General features: G+C 46.1%; 1 protein-coding gene and 1 long non-coding RNA gene across 11 annotated transcripts in view; one reads left to right on the top strand and one right to left on the bottom strand.

Moving 5' to 3' along the window:
• TENM4 (teneurin transmembrane protein 4) overlaps positions 1-23,765 on the bottom strand; it is a 711,224-nt gene that overhangs the window by 53,026 nt on the left and 634,433 nt on the right. For all 10 annotated transcript variants that reach the window (XM_073215955.1, XM_073215950.1, XM_073215952.1 and 7 more), the window contains 5 exons: positions 13,902-14,021; positions 10,297-10,558; positions 7,465-7,732; positions 4,985-5,128; positions 1,853-2,102 (listed from right to left, as the gene is read on the bottom strand). In XM_073215955.1, the coding sequence (XP_073072056.1) occupies positions 1,853-2,102; positions 4,985-5,128; positions 7,465-7,732; positions 10,297-10,558; positions 13,902-14,021 (1,044 nt within the window). The remainder of the gene's footprint in view (positions 1-1,852; positions 2,103-4,984; positions 5,129-7,464; positions 7,733-10,296; positions 10,559-13,901; positions 14,022-23,765) is intronic.
• The window catches only part of LOC140844361 (uncharacterized), a 35,463-nt gene continuing 16,745 nt past the window's right edge, over positions 5,048-23,765 (top strand). The window contains exon 1 of the long non-coding RNA XR_012122528.1: positions 5,048-5,159. This is a non-coding gene — a long non-coding RNA (uncharacterized lncRNA). The remainder of the gene's footprint in view (positions 5,160-23,765) is intronic.

Genomic DNA, 23,765 nt, shown 5'->3' with positions numbered 1-23,765 from the left:
GGAAGAGGATGAGGTGACATACTCTGACAGCCTGGAACCCGAGAGCCACGTGCCCTACAGAGAGTTCTCGAAATGTGCATAGCCCCGCCCCATCCTCCTCATAACAGAATTCAGAATTGGAGATAAACTCTATTTACAAGGGAGGCTGTGACAGGGAGAAATAGGCCTGGGAAAAAAAGGCTAGAAGAAAAGAGATCAAGATGACAATACATTGACAAATTTATTTTTTTTTCCAAATTTCTTGTACTCTTTCCTTCCCTGCTCACTGTCTTCCATTATCTCCCACAACTGTGGGAGGGAGACAGGAAAAATGGGATCTCTTATTTGAAAGATGTGAAAATGGGGGCCAGAGATGGTAAGAGTAGTGCCCAAAGTTGCCCAGCTTCTCTGCCGAGGTGGGCAGACCCCCTAGTCCACGGTCCTTTCCATCACTGTTCCAGGTGTGGAAAGATGACTGAGTGAATACGCTCCAGGGTCCCTTCTTTCTTGAGAGATGTCTATGCCAGTCAACTCATAAGAGAGAGAAGAAATGAGAATAGTCTGATAGTGGACTGGTTCTCATTCAGGCTGATCATTGATTTCCTATGAGTCCACAGAATGTGAACTTCTGATTCTCCTCATGGCCAAAGACCCTCTCTTTTGTCCCTGTGTGTGTGTAGGCAAAAACTAGCCCTCTCCTCTTGAAGGCCGTGATGACTGTGGGTCAGCCAGCAGCCTTCGCTGCCTTTCACAGGTGCCCAGCGGAGTGGGGCTCTCAGCAGGCACCTAGCCCCAGGGAAGGACTTACCAGGGCACTAAGCCGAAGTGGGCCTCACTGGGCCCCGTGACCGTTCTTAGCACGGCAGAACTGTGATGGCCTCTGGGTTTGGGCTCACTATTCTAGAAGCAGGTCCTAGGGCAGGTGCTTTAAATTCCTGAGTCTCCTTCTTCTGGTTTGTTAAAGGCCACAGTAATAAATATCTCACAAAACTGCTATACTGGGCAAACAGTAGGGCTTCAAAAGGTGAGTATCCTTTGCCCCTGGTCACTTTGGAGGAAGGCTTTCCAGCTCAACGGCCTGTCCTGCTCACAGGGACCCCAGCCCAAGAGATGGGAAGATCCATTATCTAAAGCTGCTCTGGGGAACTTGGTGCAATTTCTCCTGAAAGGCAGAGTGGGGCTCCTCATCTCTACCCATAGCTTCTCCATAACCCTAGAACCTACCCTGTAAGAGTGTACTGGTTTAGGGAGGCATAGAGAAACGTAACGTACCGGGCCTTCCCTGAGCTATAAGTGTGGCTGTGCTCCATCACTCCTGCAGGGTGAGGGAAAAGAAAAGGCTCGTTTGGCTGGCTCTGCAGGACCGTAGGAGCAGAGAGACCTGCCTGATTTTTAACTGTGGACCTTAACTCAGTACTGGGCAGCTGAAGAGAAGTGCTCCTAGCTCTGATAGGTGTTAAGCAACAGGGCCAAACTTGGCATGGGGGCCTTGTCCATTATGTCATCCCCTGTCCTTATAAAAAGACTCATGGGGATAATTCCAGTTAGTTTGGTGCTAGAAAACAGAAAGAAGATTCAAGGACTTCCGGGGAGTCTAATTCTTGGTCGCTCATAGCCCTCAACATCATCTGGCCACTGGGGATATCTCCCTGTCCCCAAAGCAATTTGACTTCATTGCAGTGCCCTGTGTAGAGCATGTCCCACTTCCCCAGAGGCCCCAGCTTCCTCCGAGCTTGGAAATGAAAAGTCCTGGGGTCTGACAGGTGAGGTTCTGTCCTGTCCCTTCTCTGGGCCCACTGGTAATGCCAGGTGGGCCCACAGGATGGCAAAGCAACGTTATCAGGAACTGTGAGGAAGGCATCCCCTTACACACCTCAACTCCAGGATATTGGTGACATTCCCAGAGGGGAAGATCCTTCGGATGTAGTTGAAATCTCCCACATAGAGGCTCCCGTCAGAGCCACACGTGAGAGCCACGGGGGCCAGCAGCTTGTTGCCATCGGCAAGGCCATTGCAGCTGGGGCAGGAGATGCTCCTCCGGCGCCCGTTGCCCATGACGCTCCCGATGACAGGTGGCTGCTGGGATACGAACTGGTTCTCCCCATTCCCTTTGTGCAAGATGCCTGGAACAAGGAGAGTGCAGAATTACCTGGGGTGCAGGAAATGGCTCTCTTCTGTGGCTGACCACAGAGTTGCTGTGATTTTGCAAGGAATGCAAGATCTATGCCCACCATTTCCAGACGGATCTCCCAGGGCTGCCTCACTCCCACAATGAAATCCAGAATGTTCTGAACAGGCCATCTGGCTTTACTGATTGAGTTCTCACACTGTACGATACGTACTATTTTCCCCCTGTGGTAGCAGGGGAAACAGGGTAGGTGGCTTAGCTAAGATCACACAGATGATAGCAGAAGCACTTCTGAGTCTGAGCTCTTAATCATTCAAGCTCTTCCTATTGTATAGACTATATACATGGAGTCCATGTCTCTATTATAGCACGAATTCTTTACTGCACTTCACTGCACTGGTTTTCTCTTTAGATTAAGCCATTTTGGGCACAGAGGCTGTGTCTTTTCCCTTCCTGTATCCCTGATGCCCAGCACAGAACCTGGCACACAGTAGATGCCAATAAATGTTTAGGAAAATGCATGAGTAAGACTGTCTCTTCTCACCAAGGCAGAGGCAAGAGACCTGGGTTTTTGCCTGCTTTTGCTACTAATGAGCTGATCTCAGACCTTGCATAGGCTTCACCTCTTTAACTGCCCTTGGGCCTCAGTTTCCCCACTGGCAAAATGAAGGGAAAGAGCTCAGTGACTTATAATCTTCTTCCCATATCTGTACTGTTCATTTTCGGGCTCAGACCATCCTTTCCTGTACTACTGCCACAGCCTCCAGATGGCACTCTGCCGCCTGCCTCACCCCTTCCATACTGAAGCCTGAATGGGTTTTGGTGTTTATGGTCACAAGAACCTTCTCTCAGGCTGTCACCTCTTAGCTTTGTCCTTTATTGGACAGAAAACCTTCAGTCATTTTAAATTAAACATTTTTTTAAAATTTTGGTATCATTACTCTACAGTTACATGAGGAACATTATGTTTACCAGACTCCCCCCATCACCAAGTCCCTCCCACATTCCCCATCACAGTCAATGTCCATTAGTGTAGTAAGATGCTGTAGAATCACTACTTGTCTTCTCTGTGTTGCACAGCCCTCCCCGTGCCCACCCCCATTATACATGCTAATCATAATGCCCCCTTTCAGAAAGCCTTCATTTTTATGTAGTCTACTCAGTCATTTTTCTACTCTAATGTCTGTGCTTTTGTAGGTTTTAGGGAATCTTTCTCTGAGGTCATAAAGATATTCTCCTATATTTTCTTCTATTAAAGTATTATATTTCAAATTTAAATTTTTACTAACACTTAATTCATTTTGTATACACTGTGAACTCAATTTCATTTTTCTCCAGTTTTCCCAATATCGATTTCTAAAATGCCTATCCATCCTTCACTCATATTATGATGTTACCTTTATCATATACCAAGTTCCTATATATCCATGATGTGTGGCAGAAACTCACAGTCATTCACGGATATGCTTCTTACCCACCTTGTTCTTATTCCGCAGTTATAGAACCTCTACGTTTAGCTGGGGCCTGACTGTCTGGAATGCACTACCATCTCCAACCCTGCGTGTAGCTGGACTTGGCGGCTGCTGGGGGGCGTCCTTACTGTGGAAAGGACTTGCTCTTAGTCCTTTTCCTCCTTCTTGCTGGCTGGAAAGTGGATGTGAAGGCTGGAGCTGAAGTAGCCACCCTGGATCATGACCATGGAGGCATGAGTAGTGCAACAAGAGGGGAGAAGCCTGGACCTCTGGCCCTGCAGAGGCTAAAGCAGCCCTGGTTATCTACCTCCAGACTTTCAGGTAAGTGAGAAACAAACTTTTAAATTGCTTACAATTCCGTTATTTTGGTTTTCCTGACACTCATGGCTAAACCCAGTCCTAATTACTACTCACAGATTAGTTCTGGGCTCCTTGTTCTGTCCCACGGAATCTGTTCTTGTGCCAGCAACGCACACAGTTTTAGATATTGTGGTTTTTCTAAGATAGCTTAGTATCAGGGTGAGTGCCTCTTTTCTGTTCTTGATTTCAAGACTGCCTTAGCTATTTATAAATCTTTATTCTAGTGTAAATTTTAGAATCATTTTGTCAATTTTCCCACAAAATGCCTGGTGGCTTTGAAAGGCACTCATTGTCTCTATAGATCAGGCAGGAAATAGCTGACATCATTACTACATTTAGTTGTTCCATCCTAGAACACAGTCAGAGAGTGAGCTGTCTAAAATACAGACCCGACTGTGTCACTTGCATGCTTTTATCCTTTCAGAGGCTTGACATTTGCCTCTGGCTAAAGGTGAAAGTCCTAGTCTTCTTACCCCGGGCCCCAGCTGCTCGAGTCCCCAGCTTTGGATTGCACTAGTCCCCTCATTTTACCTTTTGCTCAAACCACAAGGAACCTTCTTGCCAGTGACTCTCTTGGCAGCCCTCAGTGCTTCAGTACAGACCGTGCTCTCTGCTTAGAATGTTCTCCCTACTTGATATACAAGGCTGATCCTGCAGACCCTCTGAGACTCAGTTTTCAAGTTCCCTATGAAAACACACCTTGCTGAACTGGAAAGCTGAGTGAGGGAGTCCTCTTCTATGTCCCCAGTGTCCCACACATCCCTCCGTTGTGCGAGGTACAGTGTGGAACTGCCTAGGGAGTGTTTGTCTCTGATCTGAGTGTCAACTCTTGAGGCCTTTCATTTCTGCATCTCCAGCGCCTCGGAGTGACCAAAACAGGGCAGGGCCCCAAGGAATGGTGACAGACCAACTGGTGATGTAGAGTCCTCTGTCATTTGAAGCCTCCGTCATTTGAAGCATGCATTCTCTTGCCTGGCAGGGCACACAGACCTGAGACACGGTCACACCCACGGCCCGGCTCCTGGAATTCCATTAATCCACTCACCACTTTGGATGTTGAGGGCGTGATGCTTGTCCAGGCTCCATCCTCCCAGCTTGGAAGCATCGATTTCGTGGCCCTGCAGCACTGCTGTCCTTTTTTCCCACAGGATCAGATCTGGGCAGGACTCATACTCGTAACCCACGGAAACTACAGAGAGCAGAAGGCACAGAATGCACAGGTGAGCAAAGCCTCCTCTTTGGTTTTAGATCTGCATGCAAGGTCCCTGCTGGTCTTTTGTAGGAAAGAAAAGGGACCGCATTTCTAAGTGGGAACCGATCCATGTGTAGTACTAAAACAGGGGTGCTGGGCCTTTATGTCCTTTTTTTGGAATAGTGATCATACATAAGTTAAACAAGTGTAGTAAATATTTTAAAAAGGATACAGGTGAATAATTCAAAAGGAATCATCTTTAGTATGAAAAATACTATATAGGCACAAGTCTTTATTGCAGTGTTAGTTATAACAGTGGACAACTGGAAGTAATCTAAAAGGTTCTAGGGAGGCTAGAGGTTGAGCAAACCAGAGTGCACCCACTTGAGGAATTTATACAGTCACCAAAAATGATGGTTATGAAGACCACAGATGACATGGAAAGTGCTTATGGAATAATGCTGTTGAAAAGACTAGTTATATATAGAATTAGATCTGTGTTAACAAATTGTACATGAGAAAAGAGAATGAATGTCAGCAAGTGGTAGCATTTGTTTACAAAATAGAAACAGGTCTGACTTTATTTCTATTTTTTGTCTGTTTATTAAATTTGTATTAATGAGTATGGTATAAAGAACAATCGAAAAATCACTTATAATGAATCCATGGCAAAGCAGCTCAGCTGGGGTACATTGAAAGCTGAAAGTTGCTTTGAGGTGTCAAAGCTTGTAGAATTCCTTGGTTTCACAAATCCAGGGCTTCTTAGAAAGTCACTGGGATACAAGCTAACCATGGCAGGCTCGCCCAGGCTGGGTTTGTAAAAAGCCCTGTAACTGCCTTATGGAAAGAAACTGGCAGAGATGGGAATGCCATTTCTCCCAAGTGTCTTCCAAGTGTGCACACACTATTTTCCAGTGGGCGATATCCTATTCCAAGCTCGAGACATGAATTAACAATTGGGCAGCCTCTTAAAATTTCCTTTAGCTTTCATAAAAGATTGCCCGCCACCTATGGCAGGAGGAGAATGCGGCTGGATGATGTCCCTGTACCCTTGGGTCTCTTAAGCCATCTCTGTGTCTCCTATGGGTCACCTGTCATCTCAGGAAAGAAAACCTCAGCCCTTGGCATCTCCCTGGGTAGGCGCTTCCTGTTCTAACTGGCTGGTGGGCACAAAGCATGCTCATCCCATCTGAAGAGATTGTAAGGCTTCATGTGTTTGAAGAGACCATAGCAGTAGTCTGGTTTAGGCAGGGATCGTGAACAGTGAGAGATGGCATCTTTGCTCCCCATGGGCCCTCGTGTGTGGGCAGGACATGACATTCCAGGGAGGATTTGGGATAGACAGAGCTCTGTCCCTTCCTTGTGCACCATTAGGAAGTCATTCCACCTCTCTGGGCCTCAGCGTCCTCATGCACAATTTGGGGACAATTTCTGACTCACAGGATGATTATGAGGATTTGGTGAGGTGCCAGGGTTCAGGGCAGCACACCACCGGAGCTGGTACTCAACAGACATTCTCTTACTGACTAACTTCCAGACCTCCTCCCTCCCTTCCTCTCTGTCTTTTTACAATATTACTTCGTCTCCACTTTCTCATTATTTCTTTGCTGAATCTAGAAAGGGAATGAAAATGCAGTAGGCTTCAAGATGAGAAGGGCTTTTCTGGGCGGTTACCCTAAGTGCATGGCGGATGAGCCCACAGGGTTGGGCTGCTAACAGTCCAGCGCGGAGCCCCTCCTGCAGCCCTGCCCTAATCAGAAAGCAGACAGGAGCATGGCCCGCCCCCGAAGCCCACGGGCTGAGTTGTGCTGGGACTCCGGGTGAGGCTACACTCGCCTTCTGCTTTATCTTGGAAAGAGACCACAAAAACAACAGATAAGAGACAACCTCTCTGACTGGAAATGAGGTAAAGAGACCAGAAGCCTTTCTGCAGAAGGAAGAATCTTAGCTCCTGCACCTCAATAAAACTGCAGAATGCAGGAACTCCATTCTCCCATATTTTGAAGGCTAAGTACAGGCTGGTGGCGGTGAGGGGGTCGAGGCAATGCCCGCAGGGCTCCATCTCTTTGGCATGAAGCCTCTTTGGGCCCATCACATATCACCACAGTGCTTTTCAAGGCCTTTTTGGTTTTGTAACCCCTTTTGTAATGGTCAAGTTTTCCACATTTGGGTCTTTGAGTACATTCTGTGAGGTTACAGATGGTCACTGAAAGGTCTTAAGGCCAACTAAGCTGCAGGCATTTCTGGGGTGAGGAAGGGATGTGGAGAGAGCCCGGGCCCACCAGTGCTAGTCTCTCTGAGGATGGCGCTGAGTCCTCGGCTGGGAGGCTTACCGAAGGCTTCCGAGAGCCCAAACACCTTCTGGTTGTAGACGTCTGTCTTGTCCCAGACGAAATAATAAGACAAGTCTGGTGCCGCAGCAAACCACTTCCTGAAGAGACGGCCCTCAACCGCCACCATGAGGTGGACCTTCATGAGGTTGAAGGGGATGGCAGGGTGGGTGAGGCTGATCCTCAGGACAGATTTGTAGCCAGGGGTACGGCTGCTCAGGTAGCTCAGCCTCATCTTGCAGCCAGAGATAGCGATTTCCTCCCGCAAAGCCTAGAGAGACAGATCACAGCAGTGACAGCCGTGCGATCACGTGGGGGGGGGTCAGGGGGGGAGCAGCCACAGCCCACGGATGGCGGGGTGTTTGGGAAGCAGAGAGGAAGCAGAGAGGGACAAGGGGAAAGGGGGAGGGGAGGAACAAGAACTAGAAGAGGCAGGGAAGAAGGGGGAGCAGAGGGGGAAGGGGAGCAGGAGGGGGAAAGGAAGAGAATGGAGAAAAGGCAGGCGAGCTGAGGCAGAAGGCCAGGTCTCTGCAGCCAGCTCTTGTGGGGTACAGTGGTACAGCCCTGCCTCATGGAGGCTCAGCTTTCTCCTCCTTTCTACAGGGACGGTGATGCTCAGCTCACCAAATTGCTGAGAGGCACATGTAAATACTGTAGTGTAAAACACTTCTCACCACGTCACCTCTCTTTCACTAACTGTGTCATCCTAGTGAAAGCATGGAACCTCTGAACTTGTTTCCTCGCTAGATGACCTAGGGAGTCAGGTCACGTGTATGCAGTGCCCAGCACACACCAGTGCTCAGTGCATGGTTCTAAGTGGGATGCTGGTGCTGCGGAGCAGGGGGTCCCGTGAATGAGACCTTTCCCTCAGACTAACTGGACAGCTGCCTCAGCGAGTGCTGTTTCTCTTTCAAAACTTTCTAAAGTCAAGTGTGTTTCAAATGGCTTTCCTCTTCAGGAAGGAAACCGAGACTATGATATGATGGTCAGACAACTATGCAGGGTGGGGAGTCCAGCCTGCCTAGGACTGTGGCTGATGGCCCCGCTATTCCACAGGAGGAGGTCGATTCGGCCGTGTGGAGTTGCTTTGCTCAATAAAATGCTAGGGGAGCAGAGGGGAAGGAGCACTTCCTCTACTGGGTGCCATGGGCTCAGTTCCAAGATGGAAAGTTTAAATTAATGGCAGGATGCTCAGACACATGGCAAAAGCAGAGGACTTTTATCAGCTTGATAACCCGGGCTCTGTTTCAAGGAGGGGACATTAAATCAATTGAGGCTAACGTAGCCATTAAAATGACAATGACTGTTCTACTCTCCTGTTCACAGAGGAACTGGGCCTTTCCCTGCCCATCCATTTCATAGATGGCTGTGAACTCCCACCCACCGCGTGGGATTTTAGGGACCGAACACATGGGATTTTAGGGACTGGGCTTAAACCAAAGCAATCTTCCTAAAATTTCAGCGTACAAGTTCAAGGCATCACAGGCTCTACACCCCAATGAACCACAGGCAGGGTTCAAGTGCCAGCCTGATGCTTTCATAAACATTTACCTTCTTCAACGTACCCTTTAAATTTTACGTCTCCTAGGACTTGCTAAGGCTAACCAAGGATAGGACTGGAAAAACCCAAGTTTTGTTTTCACTTATTTCATGAATCTGATAATAAGCAAGGTTTGTGACCCAGCCGGGCTTGTAGAACCCCACCCAGGGAGCACTGTAAAGAGGGTGGGACTTTTAACCTCATTTGTCCCAAAGTCCCTGCTCCCGGGAAAATGTTAGCTGGAGCTGAACCAGGGTTGGGTAACAAATTATTTCTCTCCAGCGTGCTCTGTCTCCACTGACAAGCATTTCATAAGGAAGGTCTGCCTGGTAGTTGAGATAGGACACAAGTGCTGCATCTCTGAAAAGGTTTCAACCTGTGGGTACAGTGAGAATTTCCAAATGTCTGTGTTTCCTTCTTGGAACTGACGGCCGAAGTCCCTCAACAGGGCACACACAGAGATGTGTTTGCTCAGCCAGGCATGAAACATGCACATAAAAATGCATCAGCTCCCTGCTCCACCATCACGGGTGACACGCTCACACCCACAGTACCTGGGCTCTCTCTCATGAGCAGGTGGACGACAGGGGCTTCCTGCCCACACTGCCATCTTCCTCCTTCTGCAGCCCTTCCTATCTGCCATAGAAACTAGGCAGGGATAGAGGAAGAAATTCAACTCCCCACAGCTTTGATAGGCACAGAATCTTTCTTGATTTCTATTAGGTTAAAATTACTTCCTTTTAGTGGTAATTAAGTACAACACTCTCCTGAATAGATTTGAGTCAAAGCAAACCTTAATTGGCATGAAGGCAGCATGTGTAAAGTAATCTTAATAATAATGGCTAAAATTTACTGAGCCCTTACTAGGTGCCAGACATTGTTTTAAGTGCCTCATACACATTTTCTCATGTGATCTTTACTACGATGCACATATTTGGGATGTTTTGTCTCAATCCTCTGGGTAGAACCTAACCTCGTAAGTACTTTCAACAGAAATAATGAGGAAGGGGGCACACTGCGGGGTGGGGAAAAGGAAAATGGAAGTGAACTGGATAGCAAAGTGGAAAAGGAGCATATTTACTGTACGCTGGAGTGTGCCAGGCAGTTAACAGAGCTCACGTGCCGTAAGTGTGTGAGAGGGGTGGCCATCGCACTGGGACACGGCAGCGGTGTGTGGTCTGCTGTCTGGGTTCCGCAGGGGGGCTGATGGGGTCTCTCTTTCCTCTGTCTTTGAGGTTCTCCTTTGCCTCTTAAGTGAAAAAGCATGGAGAAATGCCATTGAGAAGGCTGGGTACCTGAATTTCCGGAACAATGGGGCTTTTCTCGGCACAGGAGCTGGCGAAGGACGTCAGCGGGGATGGAGACACGACGGGGTTGGGGCGGGCGAAGTTGCTCAGGTCACAGCTGGGAATCTCGTTCTCCTCGTGCCGCATGATGATGGTCTCCATGACGAAGAAGCGATCCCAGGGCAGCCAGAGGGTGTGCTCCTGCGCGATGAAGGGCGCCCGCTCGAACCGCAGGACGAGGGAGATGCCGCCGTGGGTGACCAAGTCGAAGCTGTTTGGGAGGGGAGGGTTGAGGAGGAGAGGAGGGGGAAAGCAGGAAACAGGAGGTGAGGAGGAAGACGAAGAGTGGAGACAGAGAAAGGAGGAAAAAATTATACTGAGGGGTCTGAGCCCTTGCTGAGGAGACCCTAAAGTCTGAAACACTTCACTGTAGCCACGCACAGTGACAGAGATTCCAGAAGGCATTTTTTTTTCTTTTTGCAAATGATTCACTGTTGAGAATTTGCTAAAACCCAATGAAAAACCACTGCTATGAAGGCTCTTTGCCAGGACACCAAATGGCTGATGAGCCTGTGCTATGGTGCTTCTAGCATGCAGGGCCTCTAAAAGCCAAAGCCCAGCAAAAAGTCAGCAGAATAAAGTGGGGCAAGCCCTGCTCTAGCATTAGGAGCCCTAAGCCCAGTCCTCTCTCTGCCATGAGCTATGTGATCTTGGGTAAATCATTTAGCATCTCTGATCCCAATTTTCTCATCTATAAAATGTAAAGGTTTAAATGAAAATTATTCTTAAGTCACTAAGAGTCTATGACTTTATAGCAATTTTAGCTCTGATCATGATAGATTATTCAACACCGGCCTTTGGAATAAAATACCTAAGCAATTTAGACATGGGCACAAGTAGAACCATAGTACATCAGAAATGAAAAGGGATCCAGAAAGCTGAGTCCCAGCCTTCCAGGTGAGGTGAGATCTCTGTGCAGCATCCCCAACTGCTGGTCATGCCGCCTTTGTAAGTCAACCGAATATTTACCTGTACAGTCGGTTTTAGGGGCCCTAGTGCAGGACCTGACTTTTATCCCTGATAAAGAAGCTGCAAGCATTTTGCCCTGAGTTCTCCTGCCTCATGCCAAACCTTGCCCTTGGCAGACAGAGTCCCCCAATTCGGGCCCCTGGTTCTCAGCTGCAGCCCAAGCACCTTCAGAGCAGTCCGAGCCCTGTTCCTTTACAGATGAGTTATGTCACCTGCCTGAGTCTCAGTCTCCTCCTGTGAAATGAAGCTGGTGGTCATAATCACTTGGCAGAGTTATTAATTAGATGGATGGGCTAATGGATGGGGAAAGCATAGGGCCCCACTCCCCAGGTATCATGCTCCGTGTAATCCCATTTTTCAATTCAACGAGCCTGAACTGCTTCTCTTATGTGCCATTCTTTTGAAATTTTTCTGTATGACTTCTCCTTTCCATCTTTTTAAATGATCTCTTTGGCTAACTTCTCTGTTACTGTTTTCTGCTTATGAACTCTTGTTAAGAACTTGAGGGTTGGTATTAAAGAGAGAGAGAGAGGGAGGGAGGGAGAGAGAGAGAGACAGAGAGAGAGAGAGAGGTGTGTGTGTGTGTCATCATAGTGCCTGCCTGGAAATGAGGAATACAAAGATATGTTAGCTGTGGCTCTGAACTTGTATCTGTGTTATCTCCAGACTACATCTCTAGCCTTACGGTTTCTCCTGGAGTATGAAAGGTAAGAAAAAAGGTGAGTCAAGGAAGAGGGAGAGGGAAACAGTCAAAATGCTACCCACTCACCTATAACAAAGGGAATCTTCAAACACTTAGAGAATAAATAATGACTTCCCCACACGTCATGCAGTGTCTAAGTTGGGAAGAAAACTTCAGCCCAATAAAGCACTGGTAAGAACTGTTCTGAAACTCAAGCTCTAAGATGCTGCCACTCTGGCTACTCTGATATAATTTAGCAGGCTTCATGCTGGACATACGGCTGATGCTTACCTTCCAGCACCCCCTGCTCTTAAGGAACAGTAGAGACTGGACGGATAGCACAACAGAATGAATCAAAGCCTGGAGGTGCTAGAGGGGGGCATTTTCCTCAGGCCACCAGACTTATGTGACTCTGGTGGGCTTCACTGACCCACCCGAGCAAGCACAGCAGGCAAGGGACTGACAATTTGCTGTCTGACATGAAGGGCAGGTGAGGGTCATGGCAGAAGAAGAGCAGTCCCCATGGCTCCTTTTTGATAACTGTTCCACAGGAGGTAACAGTGTAGTAAGAATGCCTATTGCCTAGGAAGCTCACATCTGTCATTTCCACAAAGCAGGCAGCATTTAGCTGGAAGGTAGTAAAGATAGAGAGAGCCTAAGGAAGGAGATGCTCCCAGGCTGTAGGAGAAATCTACACTGAGGTGCTTGCTGGAATGGAACTTGCGTGGGGCAGGGAGTGCTGGCCTGGTCTGGACAGGTCACCCCTGGAGACCTGCCAGCCTTTCTAGTGGGGCCCTTTTCTATGCACAGGGAGTGAGAGTGAGGAGAGGGCATCCCACTCCACACCAAGCTTGCCAACCCCATCTAAGAGGCACACATGATGGCACAAACAGATGAGCCTCTATTTCATTATCACCTCGGCTGGGACATATTCACATCTGATATTGGATTAAAGAGGTGCTAAAATCAATCAGGCTGGAGAATAATTTCTCACACAGAGTGAAAATCAACCTTATGGGCCCACACGTAGCCAGATGGACCGCCATCACCTGATTTTATTAAAAACAGAGGACTTGTCACTGCTGACAGCCTAAATATTCCACTTTCCTCCTTCCCCTCCCCTTCTCTCCAAAATATTCTCATTGTGTGTACTATAATCATCACTTCTCATCATTTAGTAATTTGTAATTTTAATAAACAGCTAATATGATTATATACTTACTGTGTGCCAGACCCTGGAAATACAGCAATGAACCAGAGTGGGGCAGGATTTATTAAACACTTACTATGTGCAAGGTGCTTCCCCACTCATCATAGGATCTTTTTCTTACAACCAATATGTGAGATAGACAGTGTTAGGACCATTTACCAGATAAAGAAGCTGAGGCCTAGGGAGGTGAGGAGATTTGTTCAAGAACACACAGCTAGCAAATGGAAGAGCTCGAGGGATTAAAGAACCTTCCTTTCATTCTACTGATGGTTCTCACAAGGATCTGAAAATTGGAGTTTTGTCTTCACCCAGCAGTGTCCACAGACCTACGTGGTTACCAATGGAAACCACAGAGCAGGAATGCTAAGATTTCTGGAGCGGTCTGGCCTGCAGAACGTGGTCCATGTGACTGTATTTTACATCATAAGCCCTGGAAAAGGATAATATGTATAAGGTACCTATGCTTACTCTGAGAACCAAATAAGATTAAGCTGCTTAATCTATAGCCAAAGGGACTTAGGCCAGAGTCAGATACAAGGTCACATAGCTAGTGAGTTGCAGAGCTGGGCATCTGAATTCAGGTCCTCTGAATCCAAGTCCCATCTTCTTTCCACGTTGTCATTCCAGCAGCTATGTGGCAAGACCACGGAGAGCAGGGCGTTCACTAACTCAAGCCTGAAACAGGTCTCCTACCTGCCATCTTGCCTGCTGATTGTATATCCAAAGAGAGGGTTATTGACGAAACTGATGTTCACGCCAACCAGCGGGGTCCCATCTGATGTCATCACTTGACCACGAATGACACATGCATGCCTGTGAGTAGAGAAGACAGAATAATGTGATCTACTTTTCATGCTCAGTATCCTGGCTTGCAGGCAACTCTTAGGGATCAGAAGACAGAAGGCAGGTCACTCAGACATGTCTTCATACCCAGGGGCTCAGGGTATTCATTCAATATGAATAACCTTTTTTATTCATATCACCTCAATTTAAGGCATCAAAGTGTCCTCTAAAGAACTGTTATTGGGAGATATTTTCAGATATCACTCAGGTTATTTTCCAAAGATATTATATTGTGCTAGCAGGAGATAAAGCTGATCTGAGAGGGCTACACAGTGCAGTTACGCATATGAATTTGGGGTCATGTGTCTTGGGTTCAAACGCCAGCTCTGCTACTTTCTAGCTCTCTAAACTTGCACAAATATGTGGCCCTCTTTGAGGTTTAGTTTTTTCACCCTGGTCCAGAGTAAGTTCATAAAAGGCAGGGGTTACCATTTCTCTGACAGTCTCACTGAAAGTGCACATACAAGAAAGTGAACAGGATAGAAGGTACTACCTCTCATCTGGCACTGGGAACAGCAGGAGGGCAGATGCTAGCGTCTCGCTGGCAAGGGTTCTGGGGCTTGTCTCCTCTTCCAACACCCCCCCACCACCTTCCCTCTAGATCCCCGACAACAAACCATCTGTGTTGCCCAGCGTGCCAGGCGGAGTTGTTCAAAGCCTCTGGGTCTGTGCGGTGCTCTTCCATCTGCCTCAGATGTCATTCCCGCACCCTTCTCCCAACATTCTCATCTTTTATGACCCAGCTTCAAATGATGCCTCTCCCCTGAAGCCTTTTTTGATGGCCTTAGTTAGAATTAGTCACTGTCTTCCAAAACCGGACACGAACACCTGATGCCCTATGGCACTATACAGATTTCTCCTCTCCACCAGGTCATCTGCTCTTCGAGGGAAGGGTCAAAGCCGATTTCTTTCTCTCTGCAGTGCCTGGAAATGCCTAACGAGTACTAGGTTGCTGAAAAAAATGGTGGATTGAGTAAAAATGTGGGACAACTGGAGATCATCTAGAATGATGGCTTTTCAAGTATTTCAGAAACAGAATCTTTTTAGCAGATGACATTTTATAAGGACCTCACAGTGGAAAACAAACCCAAGATCTGCTCTAGATGAAGTAGACATGGGGACCCCACTCTCCCCTTGGGAGATCCTCTGAAGGCAACTCTGTGGAGTCTTAGCCTCTGGAGAAGCTGGAGAAAAGCCAGTTGGAAAATCACTGAGTTAGTGGATGAAGAGGAAACTGGGGTCCACAGAGGTTGTGTTATTTGCCCCAGGCCACACAGGGAGGTGGTGACGGAGCCAGGCATTGAACCCAGGCCTCTCACCCCTGGGTCCAACTCTACACCAGTCTGCTTGCCCCTGGTAATGGGTGACAATGAAGGTGCTCATGGAGGTGAGCACCGTAAGGGATCAGGGCACTGAGGAGACAGCCTTAACTGACAAGGCAGATCTGAGGCAAAGATGCAGGCATGATGGTCCAGACAGCTTTCTGCACTCACCTTGGCTTAGAAGGGCTTTTTCTGGCCTAGGGAAGAGCTGATGAGGCCTGTGGCATTCATAAAAAAAGATCTCAAACTCAACCTCTGCTTTATTAGGTATGTACATCTCTACCTTCCTAGAGTGATAAACTTTTCTCTGTTTGATGAGAAAAGCAATTAACACCAGGCTTGTAAGCAGCTGGTCTCACCAGTGTCAGCTTGTCCTTTCTGAAGGCAAGAACAACTACCCCCGATGCAGTAAGTTCCCCACCCCCACCTGACCCACCCCACTGCACACAATCTGGTTAATGCTAATTCAGTCAGTGGTTTCCTTCCGAGGCCCTTGGTCTAAATGCAATTACATGGCAAACAAGTTAAGCAGGTGAGGCTCAGCAAAGACTCTTAGTCCTGATCTGAAGGTCTCCCAACATATTTATGTGAAATTATCTCTCTGTTAATGCAGAAGATTTATTCTATCAATTGTATTTGGCTGGTACTGAGAGATACTTTCTTTCATGGAGGAAAATTGAATTTTGTATTGCTGGAACTTTGTCCTTCCAGAGAATTACTAACAGATCTCATCTCCTGTTGCTGGCTACTGTCCAGCCTTCTCCAGACATATGCCTTCAGATTCTGCCTGGACAATAACCAGGACTCTGGGGATGGTGTTCTTTTGGGGGCTGCCCTGGTTGCTGCCCCTCATGCACATGTGGGCCAGCCTCCTCTGATTTATCTCTCTTTGGGGATTTCCTGATAATGGGGAAACATTAAATCAGTACCATTTGGCTATCATGTAGCCTCCACTTCGGCAAGCCAGAGCAGATGTAATTTTAGCCCAGGTTCCTGTGGACTGCTTTGGATTCTGGAGAAGACTGACTTCTTATATCCCTGTAGGCCACAGAGGCCTCTTGCCAAAACAGGCATTTGGCCCTGGATTTAAGTCCTGGAGAAAAACACTTCTATCCTCCTGTTTGATCATGATTTTCAGTTGTCAAGAAAACCCAGTTTAACATAAAGGATTTCCTGGAACAAAGGAGATGGGAAGTCTGCTCTGTGAAGGCCTCTGAAATGTGTCTCCCTGCCACGTGTTTTTGTCAAGGGAGGCTTGAAAAGATGTGGGTGCTGGGCTTCCAAATGCTTTCTTTCTTCATCCATTTATTTAATGGATATGATCAGTGGCAGACACTTAATAGCTGGCTTTCAAAAGAAAAACAGCTTTAATTTGTAGCATTTGCCTACTTCTGTGGTGTAAATACCAAGGCCAGTTTCATGCTATTAAGGAGATATCACTGAACCGGAAGTGGGTTAGAGATACACAGCAGGACACCATTTACACAGTATTTTCATCATATAGATGCAATAGTCCTGAATAAACTCAAGAGCATCGGTAATACAGTAAAGTAACTAGAAAGTGATGAGTTTTGATTATTTATTACTTTTATTTTTAATATACTTTAAAATTTTACATAATTTAATTGTTAATAATAGTTGTTTAAAAACTAGCTCACAGAATTCCTGTACATTTAATAATCAGTTCTTATGAGCTGGTATGAGCCAGCTTTTATGTTTTACTGGAACACTGATCCCACACTAAGAGTCAGTGTGGCTGAGAAACAGTTGCTGCTTTGACTATGAAATTCCATAAGCAAGACAACCTTGCTGAGAAATCACTAAGGTGTGGCGCAAATCACTGCCGCCCACTTGGCTTTCCAGGGGCTCCTGTGAGTCTCCCACCACAGTCCTGTACTTGACGTGTTTTGCTTTCCCTTGGCCACTGTCTTGGCATAATGGAGTTTTGGGGTGTTATTTTCTTCTCATCCTCAGAGTCCCATCTAAGCTACCGTCACCTCAGTGAGGATGTTACCAATTCCTCTTGGCGCAGTTAATCACCCCTCCTCTAGGCTCCCTAAACCTTCCGAGTGTCTCTCCGTGACTGTGACTGTCATATAATCGTGTCACCCACGTTCACCTAGCTACCTTATATGCTTACAGGCGAGCTAAAGGACAGCAGGGTCTCATCTCCTGTGACTAGGGTAAGCAGCGGGCATTGCTCCCTGAGTGTTTGGTGTGTGCAAATGATCAAGTAACCGAAACTCAGAGAGAAAACACTTGCTCCAGGTCATACGGCAAAGAACTCAACTGGCTGAGCTGACACTCAAAGCCAGGACTTCTTAGTTTTAGGTCCTTACTCTTACCTCTGTGTTATGCATCTGCAGTAACTAAAATTCACTTATGTTTAAAGAACTGGTCACCTACGATAAGCTAGGTATTCGGTGCTGGGGTTATAGAAAAGCATGAATTACAGTCCCCAGTTGCTTGCTGGAGCTCCCCAAAGCCAATTTGAAATGCCTGACTGTCGCTGTCGCTGACACCAGTGAGTCAACACATGGGTTTGGCATATGTCAGGCAGCTGGGATACAAACAAGCCATTAGGCTGGGTGAACTCTGCCAGGAAGGAGCACTCGTGCCAGGCCAAGGGGGGGCTTCAAGCGTGCTGGCGTCGGTCCAGCCATACACCCAGGGCCAGAGTGAGGTGCCCTTACTGATGCTGGAGAGGAAGGAGGTTTGCCTGACTGCTTCCTGATGACAGTGGCCAGGTTTGAGATCAAGAGAGGAAAGTGTTGGAGCAACAAAACCACCTTGGAACAGAATCAAGCAAGAAACCAACTTCAGCTGTCAGTTGGGCAGCAGTGGTGGGGTGTGGTGGAAAGAGCCCTGGACAGGCAGTCAGCTTCTAGTTGTGACTCGGAAGTACCTATATGACCTTGGAGAGTCACCGGCCTCTCTGGACCCCCACTCTCTCACTGGCCACACAGGCTGAATTTTTCCTGACCCGATGTAAAATGAAATCCATTTTTAAGAATGTAAATGGCTTTATTCTGGTGCTACCTGATCCAGCTCCAGCAGGCCTACTTCAAGCGGCTTCAGACTCTTAGAAGAGCTCACTCAATGCTTATGCTTACCTCAGATGGTTCCCCCTTTATGGAACCTTCCACCTATCCTGTTCAACTGGAAAATGCTCAAGTTCAGGACCTGCCTGGGCCATTCGCCAAGCCCTCTGGGCTGCCTCTGCAAAACTTCTGAGTGCTGCCACACGACTGTGGCCATCTCTCTCCCCCTGCAAACCATGAACTCCTTGAAGACAGGACCACATCCCTCATGGCTATATTCTTAGCACTGAGCACAGTTGATACTTGTTTCTGGGTAGGCTACAGCGAGCCTCCAGCAAAGCAGGTGTTTGCCCTGGAATTGGAATGCATGGCACAGAGGAAGCTCTTGATAATTTCCTGCATGAAGAACTGATGTGTTTCTGTAACAGAAGGTGGGGGTGATGCCAGAGAACTTTGAGCTACTTAACCTTGACAGGGCCGTGACTAGGGAGCCGAGGGCTGGAAGGGCTGGACCTCTGACAGAGCCGGTCAGCCTGAACTGTCCTCCACGGCTGGCTCAGTCCCCTGTTGGAGGGCCCGCCTCACTCCAGTTTGCAGCCCTGCTACTTTGGTTCGACAGCCTCCTCCTTTGTACCTCTATTTTGAAAACTTTGAAAAAAATGAATGCCAGAAATTAAGTTAGACTGTTATCCAATGTATTATAAAAGCAGATAAAGGAAGGTGAAGGGGGAAAAACTGTGGCTTTAACATACTTTGTTATTAAATGAAAACAGCTAACGAAGCTGGTATTCAGGAGATTGGAATAATCATTTGGAATCAAGGTGCCAAAAGGAAGTTGAGCTTTTCTCTGCTTTAAAGTATTTGCTACTCTATGCTATATTGGTTATGCGAATCACTCCTCTGTGTTACCTACTTAAAATGGATTTATATGCCTGACTTATACCAACTCTTAAACTGTTTTCTGCTAACTTGCACTGCTTGGAGATCTTTCCAGCATCTACTGTATTTTAGCTAATGTCTTAGAACCTTACTTGGGCCCAAATGAGAAGCCCCAATTCAAGGCCTGTCAAACTATTCCTATCAAGGGGATTCCCCATAAAAGCTTGACTGTATCCACTCTGTAGCCTCCGAGACCTTTCCAGCAGGGCCACACGTGCTCCTCTGCTGTTCTCTCTTTCTAGCTTTTGGTCTCAGTGTTCTGCCTCAGTGTCTCCAACCAGACTTCCTAGCCTGACATTTTCCACCTACATACACATTCCTGGAAACCTCCCGAGTCATGACATGTTACAAGAGACTTTCCTGACCATCTCTTTCAAAATTCTCATTATAAAGGTGAGAAGATAAAGTCTAGACAGGGAATGGACTTCCCTATTCTTGAAATAGTTCCTGGGGAGCCACGATTCAAAATAAGGACTTGTCATTTATTACCTGTGAGAACTCAGGAGAGTCACTTCACCCCTCAAGCCGCCAATTGTCTGGCACAGATACACACCTAAATAACTGAGAATCTCAGTTTGTCTTAGTTGCCTCAAAAGCCAGAGTTAGCATCATCATAGCAGAGCTCTTAAAATTTTTTCTGATTACATACTGTTTCTGAGAACATTTGTGAGCAGGTCCCTTAGGTGTATTTATATTTATTAGTAAATTGTGCACACTTGTTACAACCATTAGCTCATATATTGCAAGACCTAATATTCATCTGGTGCAGGGTTTAATGGATAAAAGTCAATACAGGCATATCATGTTTTATTGCATGCCTCTTATTGTACCTTGTTTTATTCTACTGTGCTTTGTAGATACTGTTTTTTTTACAAATTGAAGGTTTGTGGCAGCCCTGTGTCAAGCAAGTCTATTAGCACCATTTTCCCAACAGCATCTGTTCACCTTGTGTCTCTGTTACATTTTGGTAATTCTTGCAATATTTAAAACTCTGTTATTATTATGATATTTGTTGTGGTAATCTGTAATCAGTGACCTCTGACAGCTACAGTAGGAACAACTACTGTGCTTGTGTGTCCTGGAGGGCCATGAACCACGTCCATGTAAGATGGCAAACTTAATGGATAAATGTGCTCTGACTGCTTCTCCACCAGGCCATTCCTCTTCTCTCCGGGCTCTCTCAGGCTTCCCTATTCCCTGAGATACGACAATATTGATATCAGTTAATTAATACCCCTACATGGCTTCTGAGTGTTCAAGTGACAGGAAGAGTTGCACATGTCTGTAATTTTAAATCAAAAGTAGAAATGATTAAGCTTAGTGAGGAAGGCATGTTGAAAGCTGAGATAGGCCAAAAGGTAGGCTTGTTTAGGCAAACATTTAGCCAAGTTGTGAATGCAAAGGAAAAGTTCTTGAAGGAAATAAAAAGTTTGACTCCAGCGAACACATGAATGGTAAGACAGTGAAACAGCCTTATTGCTGATATGGGGAAATTCTAGTGGTCTGGAATAGAAGATTAAAATGTCACAACTTTTCCTTAGGCCTAAACCTAACCCAGAGCAAGGCCTTAATTCTGTTCAGTTCTATGAAGGCTGAGAAAGATGAAGAAGCTGCAGAAGAAATGTCTGAAGCTAGCAGAGGTCGGTTCACAAAGCTTAAGGTAAGGAGCGGTCTCCACAACATGAAAGTGCAAAGTGAGGCAGCAAGCGCTCATGGAGAAGCTGCTGCAATTCATCCAGAAGATTAAGCTAAGGTCATTAATGAGGGTGGTGACATGAAACAGTAGATTTTCACGGTAGGTGAAACAGCAGGTTACTGGAAGAAGATGCTACCTAGGACTTTCACAGCTAGAGAGGAGAAGTCAATACCTGGTTTAAAGCTTCAAAGGACAGTCTGACTCTCATCAGGGGCTAATGCAGCTGGTGAAATTCAGTTCAAGCCAAAGCTCATTTACCATTCCAAAAATCCTAGGGCCGTTAAAATTATGCAAAATCTGCTGTGCTTGTGCTCCTTAAATATAACAACAAAGCCCAACGACAGCACATCTGTTTACAACATGGTTCACTGAATATTTTAAGCCCACTGTTGAGACCTCCTGCTCAGAAAAAAAAGATGCCTTTCAAAATATTACTGCTCCTTGGCCATGCACCTGGTCACCCAAAGGTTCTGAGGAGATGTACAATGAGACCGATGTTGTTTCATGCCTGTTAACACACCATCCATTCTGCAGCTCATGGATCAAGGAAGAATTTCTATTTTCATGTCTTATTACTTAAGAAATAGGTTTTTGTAATGCTATAGCTGCCACAGGTGGTGATTTCTCTGATGGATGTGGGTAAAGTAAACTGAAAACCTTCTGGAAAGGATTCATCATTCCAGAAGCCATTAAGAACATTTGTGATCATGGGAAGAGGTCAAAATATCAACATTAACTGGAGTTAGGAAGAAGTTGGTTCCAACTTCACAGATGACTTTGAGGGGCTCAAGATGTCACTGGAGGGTTAATCGTAGATGCGGCAGTAGCAGAGCCGTAGGTCAGAGTGGAGCCCAAAGCTGAGGAGGACTCGCTGCAGTCGGATGTACAACCTGACCGGATGGGGAGCTGCTTCTTATGGTGAGCAAAGTGGTTTCTTGAGATGGAATCTATCCTTGGTAAAGGTGCTGAGAAGGTTATTGAAAAGACATCAAAAGACTGAGAATGCTATGTAAACTTGATAAAGCAGTGTCACAGTTTGAGAAAATTGACTCCAATTTTGAGATAAATTCTACTGTTGGTAAAATGCTATCAAATGTGATCAAAAGCAATGCATGCTACAGAGAAATCATTTGTGAAAGGGAGGGTCAATCAGTTTGGCAATCTTCATTGCTTTCCTACTTTAAGAAATTGCCCACAGCCTCCCCAACCTTTAGCACCCACCACCCTTCTCAGTCAGCAGCCATCAACATCAGGGCAAGACCCTCCACCAGCAAAAAGATTATGACTCACTGAAAGCTCAGATTATGGTTAGTATTTTTTAGTAATAAAGTATTTTTATATTAGGTATGTGCACTGCTTTTTGGACAAATGCTATTGCATGCTTAATAGACCCCAGTGCAGCATAAAAATAACTTTTGTATGCATCTGGAACACCAAAAAAACTCATTTGACTTGCTTTATTGTGATATTTGCTTCATTGTGGTGGTTTGACATCCAATCTGCAACATTCTGAGGTGTCCTTGTATTTTAAATAATCTTCTGGATAGTGTTGAATGTTCTGATAAACTTTTTGTTAGATTCTTGAAAATTCTGCATCTCTTGGTTCCCTTTTTGTTAGATCTGATGACAGAGATCCTTATCGGCTTTAACTTCATAGTGGAGTTAAAGAAGACCTTGCACTAGAACTATCAGCTCTGCCACTTTCTTGTTCGCTTGTACTTCTACTATGTTATCTTTGACCTGTAGTTCCTTTGCAAAAATCCTTTTATGCCACTGGACCATTTTGTACATAAGTTTGGTTAAAAGTAGACTTTACACATGCACATACACACTGCAGTCATGTTGTAATATACTAGAATAACCCAGTAAACATCTCCTGTCTACCTCTGTAAAGAATGGATCACCAGCTCCCTCAAAATACCTTGTGTGCTGGTCCAGGCAGGTAACCGACTAACATTAGGACCAACGGAGCATATCAGTGAAAACCTAGTGTTCTATAGGAGCAGAACATTCATTTTTTCTTATTTTAAGATAAAAAGTAAATTTAGATAAATGTTCTAAAATGTTCTTCCTGTACCTCATAGACCACAGTGGGCATCTTGCTTGGGACCACTACACTGCACTAGAAATATAATGGCATATGTCTGTGATTTCCTTTGATGAAATGAACTCTAATGTGCTACATATTATTGTATTCAAAAGACAATTTTTTAGTTGTGTTTCATTCTTTATAACTTATTTCAAGGCTCCTCTGTTTACTGTGTATGTCTTTCAATGACCCGAGGCCAAAACCAACAGAAGTTGATCTGATCACTTTACCTGATTCCTGACATTGAGACCAGAGCTTCTCTTGAGGCACCTTGCACAGCTAAGATCGTAACTCTTCAGACTTTATCTCTGTTCTTTTTACACCATCATCAGCAATGCTGTGTGATACATGTCATTTCCCGTAGCACTCCACTTTGTCTCTAGATAAAGTCCGAACTCTTCACTTTGGCATCTAACTCCCCTCAGGATCGGGCCCCTGCTGGCCTCTTCAGGCTCATATCCTGTTTTTCCATTCTCACGTCCTGTGCTGGATTTCGCCTTCAAAGTCTTTCCTCCCCATTCCTAATTACCTCTCCCTTAAAGCCTGCTTCTCAGGGAAGTGCTTCCTGATCTCTCCAGGACAAAGAAGTTTTCACCCCCTCCTTGGGTGAGCAAAGTGCAGTGTACT

This window comes from Manis javanica, chromosome 11, assembly GCF_040802235.1.
Source record: "Manis javanica isolate MJ-LG chromosome 11, MJ_LKY, whole genome shotgun sequence".
Lineage (NCBI taxonomy): Eukaryota > Metazoa > Chordata > Mammalia > Pholidota > Manidae > Manis > Manis javanica.
The sequence above is the reverse complement of the archived record's forward strand: the minus strand, read 5'-3'. Positions and strand labels throughout refer to the sequence as shown.